Source organism: Artemia sp. Qi Xiang Cuo, chromosome 20 (assembly GCF_049724085.1).
Source record: "Artemia sp. Qi Xiang Cuo chromosome 20, ASM4972408v1, whole genome shotgun sequence".
In the NCBI taxonomy this organism is placed as follows: domain Eukaryota; kingdom Metazoa; phylum Arthropoda; class Branchiopoda; order Anostraca; family Artemiidae; genus Artemia; species Artemia sp. Qi Xiang Cuo.
This window is the reverse complement of record NC_142813.1, coordinates 30,719,370-30,731,001: the sequence shown is the minus strand read 5'-3', so window position 1 is coordinate 30,731,001 and position 11,632 is coordinate 30,719,370. Positions and strand designations below refer to the sequence as shown.

General features: G+C 34.9%; 1 protein-coding gene across 1 annotated transcript in view; it reads right to left on the bottom strand.

The window, feature by feature from the left end:
• Window positions 1-3,149: 3,149 nt before the first annotated feature.
• Window positions 3,150-11,632, bottom strand: part of LOC148940081 (transcriptional repressor NF-X1-like) — a gene marked incomplete at its 5' end in the record, with an annotated part of 11,854 nt that continues 3,371 nt past the window's right edge. The window contains 3 exons of the mRNA XM_089106071.1: window positions 3,150-5,135; window positions 8,898-9,051; window positions 10,051-10,922. Of these exons, the coding sequence (XP_088962197.1) occupies window positions 4,912-5,135; window positions 8,898-9,051; window positions 10,051-10,922 (1,250 nt within the window). The remainder of the gene's footprint in view (window positions 5,136-8,897; window positions 9,052-10,050; window positions 10,923-11,632) is intronic.

The following is an 11,632-nucleotide window of genomic DNA, read 5'->3' as shown; positions in this document are numbered from 1 at the left end:
CTCGTAGGCTTTCTGAAAAATTGTTTCAAAATTATTTTTTGACTGCAGTAAAGTATCAGAACATAGCATAATATGCCGACAGCAGTCAACTAAGTCTAAATCTTTGGCTTGCAGAGCAATAGAGACAGAGAGCATTATGGCACTTACAAACTCTAGCATAGCCATCGTGAACATAAAACTAAATTTGGTTGCTGCTGAAACCAACGCATTCGCTTTTGAAATAACTTCCGTATCGCACCATATGCTACCAACTATTTCCTCAAGTACAGAAATAATCACACAATACAAAGACATAAAAAATAAACTGCAATCATGACGCTCCACCCATCTCGTTTCGCACTACTTCACACGCTTCCTCACAGGACTATCGGGACAAATGACAACGACCGCTTCTACAAACATATTTGTTCTTTTTAGTGAGGATGATAAAAATTATGTAATCTGCTGTATAATAGCAAAGGTTGATCGAACAAGTCCTACCCTACTAGTTTTACATAAAGCAAAATTTAAGCTTTGCGATGTACAGCGGATGTAGATCAAATGTGGATTTTTTTTACTAATTTCTGCCTGTGCACCAGAATAGCAGCCTGACAGGGTGCTGGCCCCATCAAAACCAACCCCTACAAATTTCTCAATTTTTAACCCGAACGCAATGTATTGGCCAATGATTTGTTCCGCTACTACAGAGCCGGTGAGATTTCCACAAACATAAAACCCGAGAAACCACTATTCAAGTAAAGCACGAGTTTCATATTAGTATCTGACTACAAGAACTAACTAGAACTAATTAGGCTTGTCAGCATGTATATCAATAACTGTACAACGAACCTGAAGAATCCTTTGATACTATATGCTGATGACTGCAAGCTCCTAGGACTGGCCCAGTACAACCTAAATCTGTCAACTATGGAAGAAGATCTGGACAGACTATCTAGATGGTCATCGGATTGGTGTCTACAGTTCAATGCCTTAAAATGTAAAGTCCTACATCTTGGACGCTATACTCCAAAACTTGCATATAACATAGGAGACGCCCAGCTTGAGGCAGTCAGTGAGGAGAAGGACCTGGGGTTTATTGTTGACAGTGAGCTGAAGTTTCCCTGCCACACATGAGCTCAAGTTGCAAAAGCAAACCAAGCCCATGGCCTCATAAAGCGAACATGTACCACCAGGAAGTCGGAAGTGATTACAAAACTGTACAAAGCCATGGTCCATCCTCACCTGGAATTTGGCATGACCCTAGCCTCTCCGTACTATAAGATGGATGTGAAAGTACTTGAGAGTGTCCAAATAAGAGCAACTAAGCTTATCTCTATATTCCAAGACAAATCTTACAAGGAACGTCTCGCCTTACTCAAACTCCCTACCTTAGTATACTGTAGGAAAAGAGGAGACGTAATAGAAACTCGTAAGTTGCTAGAAAATGACCTATTAAGTCATGTCTTTTCCCTGTCCTTCTCAACTACCACAAGAAGACATACCAAGAAGCTGCAAGCCCCCTGTTTCATCTAGCAAGAGTGCCAACAGTTCTTCTCAGTCTGTTCCGTCCCACTCTGGAACAGCCTGTCTGAAGCCACCATCCAATCTAAAACTCTAGATGCCTTCAAGAAAGGAGTTGATCAAGACTGGGCCAACGCTGAATGGAGGCAGAACTGGAATGTCAAATCATAACCTTGAAACACCACCAGCGAGATTTCTACAGGAGGCTCAAAACCACCCTTATCTCACTGGACACGCGATTTAAGGCAATTTAAGGTAATTTTCTTTCTTTCCTCTCACGTGACCTTTCCGTTTCAATGCTTAGCTTACACTGCAATTATAGCAGCGTTTGAAACTTTGAATGAACTATCGCCTCTTAGTCTGATTCCTTATTGCAATTCATTCATTGCAGAGAAGCTAGTGCTTATAGCTGCGGGGGTTAAAACGTGAGAAAAATTCCTTGACATCTTGTTTGATTACAGGAGGCGATTGGACGTTTGATGATAAAATAATGATATAAGCTTGCTGGAGAAATGGATAGCCATTTAACAAGAAATGAAAAAAAGAACGGGTGTTGCAAATAACTAAAAAGCGTGAATATTTCGTAACTTACTATATTGGCACTTAAAAAAAAAGAAAAGAAATTTAGGGGGTGGGGGGCTCCGCCCCCCCCTGGATACGCTACTGCCTTAGGCCTATGTGAAGCACTAAGATGTAGCTCTTAGTTGGCAGTTCAAAACTTCTTCTATTTCACTGCAACTTAATCTATAGACAGAGTAGTTACAGATCTCTTCTTCTGTAAGGCGTTTAGTGGGGTTTTCAGTCAAAACTATTCAACTCTCTTTTCTTAAATGACAATTACGGAATAGGAATCTTGTTTATATTCTTTTTTTTCTATCAGCCTAGTTGCGAACCACGGCTTCCACTCTCGAATCTTAAAATTCGCGGACAAGCCTTAAAAACTCGGGGAGTTTTCGGTGACAAGTCTTCAAGATTCGGGGAAAAAACAAAATGGAATTTTGTCGCTAAAATTCGGGAACCAAAATCGGTTTTAGCTTCGGTTTCAGGCTCAAGTAGGGCTTGGATCCACGTAGTAAATCAAGCCTTTTACAGAGTAGGTTTTAGAGCAAGAGCACGGTTTTGGAAACTATATCTTAAAAAAATTACTGCTTATATTGCAGACAAAAATTCAAAATTGAAAAAAAAAAAAAAATAGTTAAAACCTTTGAAATGTAAAAAACAGCAGTATTTTTTCATTCATTAATTAATATGAGCAATTCCTTAACAATATTTCAAAACAAATATTGTTTGCGGTTTCTAAATATATAAATTAAATAGAAAAAATTCAACCTATAAGTATGGGACAATATTACAACTTAAAACAAATAAGAACTAAATTAAAAAAGTAAATTTAAACTTAAATTAATAGGGAATTTCGGCTAGAGTTGACACATTATTGGTTTTCATGCTGATTCTTAGGTTTTGGGTGTTTATCCCCCGGCCCATCCCCCTGCGGAAAAAACCGGAAAGTACCCGTCCCCCTCACAAAAAATACCCGCGTAGAAAATACTCTCCCACTGAAAATACTCCCGCGGAAAGTACTCCTGTGGAAAATTCCATCGGATAACACCCTCCCCCCTCCCCGATAAAATAAAAGTCCAAAATAGGGATAAAATCCTTTTTAATAGACAGTGTATAGAAAATTTACAAAAAATAAAAGATATTTCGGTCACATATACAGTGACCGTCATCAGTAGTAAAACTAAACTAAAACAATTAAAAAAAAAAAATATATATGAAATCAAATAAAACTACATATTATTTAAATCTCTAATTCTTTTCTAAGCAAAGGCGGAAGCTAGCCTCTTTGACCTTCTTGGATTCGGTTCATTAGCGTTCAGTGATATAACATTTGGACAAAGGTTAACTACATTGGGTGAATTGAACTTTACTCTGTCAGATTTTAATAAATTATCATAGATAGAGTTCAGCCCATATTCACCTGTATCCCGATTCAAAGCAATATTCTTGAATAAGATTTTCTTTATTTCAAGAGTTTCACGAAAACTTTGCTTTAAACCCTGATCCCTAAAAATCAAAGAGATATTCTCAAACAAAATAAATCTGGTCTGGAAAATTAAAAATATGTTCTGTAAGGGCTGAAGTAAAATCTTCAGACTTAGAATCTTGCTTTAAAGCCGAAGAAAAAGAATCTTTATGTTGCAATAAGCTCATTTCCAAACTCTAGTTAGTAAGTCACCAATTCCCAAAAATAGTGAAAGAAAAAGCAAAATTACTAAAATCATTTCTAAGGCCACAAAATCTCTCCACGAAATTTTCAAAAGCTGGATTTTCGGAAGTGATAATTAACTGGCATACTGTAATTAGAGTAACTATGTTTCTATCTTAAAAAAAAAGCAAATGACAGAACCGTTCTAAATTTGGTGTAAAATATAAGAAATTGTGCTGAAAACAATGGTTATTTTAACAAAGAAAGAGAAACTCTAACAAAGAAAACGCTGAGTTTTTGTTAAATTATGAAGAAAAAACATTCAGGGTTTTTAGATAAAGAGCAACGGGATAGAGCCAAAAGTGGCGATTTTTCGTAACGCGAACGTAATTGTAATATACTCCAGAATAGTTTTAGAATTACTTAACACGCGAGAGTCACTCTGACGAGATGTTAAAAAAAATAAGAAAAAACCCTTTAGGGATATATTATTTTGTGAACACCAGATAAATTTTTACCCCCCCCCCCCCTCCCTCGAAAAAAACGTAACTTGAAAGAGCGAAAACCTAATATTTCGCAACATTTTTACGGTCAGCGCTGAAAAATAAAATCTGAAAGCTTAAAATCCACAAGACTGACACATTTAGAATAAAAACAAACAAAAATATTGTAAGATTCTGGAATTGAGGCTATGTACAAATGAGCCAACTAAGCGATTGTATATTTTTTTGTTTTCTAGATTTATTTTTTCTTTTATCTCATGAGCTTCCAACATTTTTTTCTGTCTTCAAAACATTTCTTTTGCATGCCATTTCGTTTGCTATAATTGCTCTTACTCCGTTGTTCCTTTTTTTTAAATAATGAATTTTTCTAATTGGTCATGATTAATCAATCGTTTAAGTTTCGCAATCATATTTGATTTTGCATTCACACGTCATTCCCTCGTTTTCATTTTTTTTTTCTCTGTCTTATTAACCACATGTGTATCATAACAAAACTATATTCTTTCAGTATAATGGTTTCCATTTAGCGCATTTCCGTTCTTTCTTTTTGCTCAAATTGATTTAGTTAGCATGTTTCCTCCAAAAATTGGGTATTTTAGCATGTTTTCCCCAAAAATTGCAAAAATTGCGTATATTTTTTTCCCTCTGTCTAAAAAATCCAGCTTTTGTAGTCATTTCCATAAAATTCTAATTGAAACCCTATTTAAGTAAAACGGGGAATTCCTTATCGTAAGCACTTTTTTCCACCCTAGAGGCTGGCTTTTCTTTTGATTTCCTTTTATCTTTTGTATTACAAATTATATTTTCAAAATTTTCTTGATAATCTTTGCATTCCAAGAGCATGTCTTCGAACTGCTCATCGCTTGGCTCAGAGCCTGACGAGGAGCTTGTTGATGGGATACTCTGCAAGCCGGGTTTGACTTCTGAAAGAAAATAAAACTTATTATTTTTCAAGGAAATAATTTTCGCTTGCGCTTCTAATGTTTTGACCTCATTTTGACATTTTTGGCCCCATCTTAGGAACAAAATTACGGATTCAGGGTCCCATGGTCTGGCTTTTTCTCTTTTTTTGACCTTACAAATCTAAAATACCATTTTGAGAAAAGTGAGTCATCTGGATGACAGTTATGATTGGGCGGATGAGGACATGGACGTTGTCTTAAACAGGGCTTGTCACAAACTGGTGGTCTGGCCCCACAAGGAATAGGAGGAAAAGTTACAGCGCTCCCGCAATGACAGGTAAGCTCTTCAAAGCCTAAAAGACAAAACGTGATTATAAGAACTAATCTGTAACATGAAGGAACACAGTTAAGACTTGAAATAAAAAGTAATTCGTTTTTAGCATGTTCTGACATTTTAGCTTGCCTCCAATAGCTCTTTTAGACTCGGGGACATCAGTATTGGTGTCACCACTAAAACTTAAAAACGAACACTTTCTTTTTTTGTGAAAAATCACGAGAATGAGTTTCAAAAGTGTTAAAATTTAGATAATTCGTGTTTTGATTACTTTTTTAAAATTTAGCAATTTATTGCCCTTAAAAACCAGGTAATTTGTAAAATAAGATTATACACAGGGATTGCAAGTCTTCGGGCTCACGATCCCTGTCCCTCCTCCCAAATATTGAAGTTGTATTATATAAAAAAAAACACGTTTAGCTCTGTTTTTTGTTAGGCTTCAAAATGCTGCCTTCCCTCCCGAAATAAATGTCCTTGTACGTGCTTAAACAAAATCATAGGGAGGTGAAATATAGTCTCTGAAGAATAAAATCTTATATGCAATCAAGCTTCAACTTTCAGCACTAAATTTGTACAATAGAAAACTAGATATAATTGCAAAGAAAAGAGACGATTATAATCAAAATGGAGGAAAACTATAATGCTTTGTCAATTTTTTCAACAATAAGCTTTTGGCAAATGTTTTAAATAAATATTAGGTTCCGCTTACACATTTGATGCCACTATTATCCAAGGCGTGCTGCAGAATTGGAGACCAAGTTCACGACAAGGCAAACTTTGAAACAAAGTGATCCACTTTTTCTGGAAAAAAAACATGCAGTTTCTTATCCTTCATTTCCTTAAAAGAATCACAATATGAATGCTGATAAGCTTTATTCCAATATTGCTCATAGCATTCCTTGTATTAGTGAAATATATTTATCTGACAAAAATGAAAAAAAAAATGTTCGGAAAAGTTTGTCAATTCTGGATAGTCGGATTAAAAAAAAAAAGTACATAAAACAACGTTAATTAATGCATTTTTATTACGCTGGGTTCTTTGGGACTTTCTGCTATTTTTGGTTTTAAAATGTATATGGCAACTGTAAAACAAAGGGCCTAAGAGATGATTACTACTACTAACACCTCACCGTAGCACCAAGCCGCCTGAGGCCAACACAGCTACACACGCTCCTTCTTCATCCCAATCTATTCAAAGCTTCCCTCTTTACGCCCTCCCAGGAAGTTCTGAGGGCTAAAGGTGTTCGATGACTCAGGTACTTCTCAGTTATTAACCTAAGAATGAAAACTTGGTCGACATATCCTTTACCCTTCCTAAAACCGCACTGTTCTTCTCTCAAAACTTTGTCTATAGCATGTCTCATGTTAAAAAGTATTATAGAAGAATAGCCAAGGCTCAGGGTCTTTTTCTACAGTTGAAAAAGGTTGGAAGAATTGGAAGATAAGTCTGCGAACCAAGACTAGAATATAAGAAGCTACAGTGGTCAAATATGATTCTGAAGCATGGGTGCTCCAAAAAACGGAGGGATGATTTGCTAGAAGTTTTCCAGAGAAATTGCATATAGATTGTTTTGGGTACCCCGGCTGACTTACCGTATTTCTAACAGTAGTCTGCACGAAAAGTGTGGTTCAATCCCGTTTCTAGGGCCATAATGAGAGACAGATTGAGATGAATAGGGCACGCTCTGCAGATGAAGGATGAAAGATTGCCAAAGACTGTCCTTTTTGGCCAACCGTCTAGGGATAAACAGAAAGCAGGTCTTCCGTGGTTGGGGTGGGAGGATGTCGTGAAGAAATATTTAAGGGAACTGGGAACTAAATAGGAGGGAGTAAAGAGGGAGGCTTTCAATAGATTAGGATGGAAGAGGAGCGTACGTAGCTGTGTTGGGCTCAGGCGACTTGGTGCTCTGGTAGTAGTATTCGTTACTATGACATATTGTATCTATAAAATGTTCTGACTCTGCTTATGATTCTTTCTTTTTTTTTCTAACAGCGCATATTCAGTTATGCGTTTCGCCTGTGCCAGACCACAAAAAAAAAACATCAAGCTATTAAGATTTTACATTCATCCTAGTGAAATAAATTATTTTTTCTGATTGATTGAAAATACGTTTGTTATCAAACAAATTGTTTCCTGGGGTTAAAAAAAAAGAGTGAAGTTGTTGGTACATACAAGTTGTTTCCATGGATGGAAAACCAAGTAAAATAAATTTCTGAATGATCTTGTATTAACAAATTTCTAAAAGCAAACAGTTTCAGCCTGTAAGTAAAACAAGTGAAAATTTGAAGCATCTACTAAAAGTAAAGCTATATTATAAAACAGGAAGTTTGTGTGCAAAAAAAATAAAAAATTCACCAGCGTTTCCAAACTGAACCGTGAAAAAACAATACGAGGAAACTAATTTGACAAATTCGATATTTTGTTCACAGTTAAAAACTGAAAGATGGTGCCGGAACGTGCAAATAAATTATTTAAAGACCTGTCTTGAGCTTCCATTAAGCAGCATTACACATTGGTTTCTTTGGTTTCTGAAATGAAACAATAAATTTAATATTTGTACTCAATTTGATACAAGTTAAGCAATAAAAGTGATGCTTCCGGATTAAATATTTTTGGAAGGGATAAATATGGCAAAATATGACAATCAATCTTTCCAGTAAAATCAGTCCCTTATTGGTAAGTGAACAGCAAATAATTTGAAGAACTGAAAAATTTTAATAATAAACGAATTAGAATTAGTCAAGCTTAGACGTTTAGCTATTCCGTGATACATACACCTCTTTCCAATTCCTATTTGCTAATAGCCTATATTTTACTCATCCAAGTCGCTGGATTTTTACCCTGTTTATTGCCAATTAATAGCTCTGTTTTTCTTCTGCTGCACTGGTAGGGAAAGTTACACGTTCTAGGGTTCTATGACAATACATTTTTGCTCATTTTCTTCTGAGTTTTAACACATGTTCTTTATTTTTGAAATTTGTGGGCGCTTGTATAATAACAATAATAATAATAATAATAATAATAATAAAAAAAAAAAAAAAAAAAAAAAAAAAAAAAAGGTTGAAAATTGAAGATCTACATTATTAAATTCCTGGTCTTTCCTATTTTTTCAAGACGTATATGGTTGTGTAAGTTTCCACTTAACCAATTTAGAGAAGTAGTTTTCATTGTTGGTTTCACAATTGGAAGTTTAGTTATGCGGTCTAATCCCACCTACATGTGCAGGAATTAGTACCAAAGGGAGGAAGTCTATACTCCGAAAAAAAAACAAACCAAAACTAATTAATTATATAGAAAATATTAGAATTTCAGGGAAAAAAGTCAAAATCTTTATATTTTAAGGAAAGACGCATGAGATCAAATCCTCCCCCTTCCAGAAAAGTGGACGTTTCTGTCAAAACTCATGGCGAGATTAAAAAAATAATAATAAAAATTAACATAGACTTACTTGCGATGAGGCACCTTTTACATGGTCCATTATGACATAATTCTTGGCACACATGGTTTCCACAAGATAGCAGCCGTCCACATATGATGGTGCAAATGTGGTCAGTATCAACACAGCAAGTTTGGATGCATTTGTGTCGCCCACAATGACGTTTCTAAAAAATAAAATTTGAAGTCAAAGCCTACAGTATACTACCATATACTACGTTTTGCATAGAAAACAGTCAATTTCATGGAGAGTATTTTGCAAGAAAAGGTAAATCCACCTAGATGGTGACATCTCATCTCATGTGAGAGCACACATCCGTAAAAGGAAAGTCTCCTTTAAAAATTGGGTACTTACAAATGAGTATCATCAGTAGGGCAACAAGATGTTCATTGAAACATAAAAACTAGCTTTAGAAAAACATTTTCTATAGAGTGTTTCAAAGATCAGTAAAGAACAAGTGTGAAGCGTAAAAAAAATTAAGGTCATATAATCAGTCAAACCTAAAACGAACATGTATGAATGGTCAAATGAAATCTACAACGAAAGAAAATTAAAATAAATAATCAAGTCAAATTTGAAAATAACATAAATTACTAAGAATGAATAAACAAAACCTAAAACATACAGAAATTGAAATGAAATCGAATATTTGGAGCAAAGAACAAACTCTAGAACAAAGAGAAATTACCACAAATAAGAATTGGGGTTATTCTGATGCAACTTGCAATAAATTTTCCCCATATATTGGAGTAAAATCATTCTTACAACAGCGCTATTGCTGGACTATGTCTCTCTGGAAAATCAATAAGTTAAACAGACGTAATTATAAAAAATCATAATGCGAGTGAATTTGTAATAAATAGAAAAAGAAATGAAAACAAGGAATAACAAGGAGAAGCAAACCAATCCATGAGAAGAATAGGAGAAAGCAATGGTTGATTGTAAGATCAAAGCAGAACCTTGAAAAGCTAGTGTAACATTACCTTCAAGATTAAAAAAAATTATATATTAATTTAATCAATGAGGTTAAATTAAAATCCAAAAATATATTGAAAATTGTGCTAATTTTAGCTAAAGCAGGGAAAAGAGAACTTAGTGTTTATGGATTTTGTGTTTGTTTTACATTTTAAATATTATAAAGGCTGATAACATGTTTATTTCTTACCTTATAACATTTTCGCTCACACAAAACTTCACGTCCTAGTTTGTATTCTTCACATGGCACTTCAACATCATTTCTTTTACATCTACATCTAACTTCTGTAACCTTTAAGCATTTTGGACAAGGACCAGAATGACATTTGACTTCACATAAATGTGGATTCTCAGATGGACCACAGCCAAGCCCTTTCTTGCATAACTTTCCGCATGTAGGAATTGGATCACTACACTCACTTCTGGGTTCGCTTATATCTTGATCATAAAGCTTATCAAGGTCGGTTTGACCACATGGACAATGTGTCACAACTTCAGGCAAAAACGGGCAACCCAGGCAGCCACCAGGGTGACAACTCTGCTTACATTTATGTTTGCCGCAAGAAAGGACTTTGTTACATACATTCCCACATTCAAATTTATGGCTTGCTTCAACTTCTTCTGTACAAGGAACAACTTTCGTTTCATTGCCACAATAGCACAGCAACTCGTAAGTAACTTCACATGGCTGACACAAATCTGGGTGGCAAAAGGCAGAATATTCATGTTTAAGACAGTTCAATATCTTTGAGCACTTTCTTGTACAAAACGTAGATTCTGTCTCATCATTACATTTAACGATTTTTGTTGTCTTGCCACATGGACAGGTTCTTTGAACTTGAGCAGTGCAAGGGGGACATGGCCCAGGGTGGCAAAGGATATTGCATTTGTGAATACATAAGCCATCACTTTTTCCAAGAGGACGTGAACATAAGTTGCCACAAGAATGTGGAGTGTCATGATAATTCCACTGTGGCTCTCTTACTTTGCTGCAAAAACAATAATAGCCTGAAGGGATTTTGTTCCTCACTGTCTGACATGCAGGACAACGCCATCCTTCTTCTAAAAAGAAAAAAATTGCATTATTTTTATGGTATTTTAATATATATATATATATATATATATATATATATATATATATATATATATATATATATAATATATATATATATATATATATATATATATATATATATATATATATATATATATATATATATATATATATATATATATATATATATATATATATATATATATATATATATATATATATATATATATATATATATATATATATATATATATATATATACAGGGTATTCCAAAATGGTTGACCCCATTTTGTAGCCCAATAACTTTGGCAATCTATGTTGGAATGACCTCAAATTCTCACAGCTTGTGTAGAAACGTTTCAAGTTTTTGTGTGTAATGTTTGGCATTTCTATCTTTTCAGATTAAGATATGCCGTTCAATTCAAAAAGAAAAGGCGTTTTGCGTCTTAGAGTACGCTCGGACTAAGTCACCTAAGACAGTGCAGCGTGCCTTATTCACAAAATTTGCAAAGAAGACACAAACTAAAAAAAAAATTAGGACTTGGCACCAAAAATTTCAAGAAAACGGCTGCTTATGCATACCTAAATCGCCAGGACGGCCATCAACATCAGCAGAGACAGTGGAGCAGGTTCGTGAAGCCTTCCTGCGTAGTCCTCGGAAGAGTGTTAGAAGAGCAAGTGTGGAAACCCACATTCCACAAACAACAGTTTGGCGAA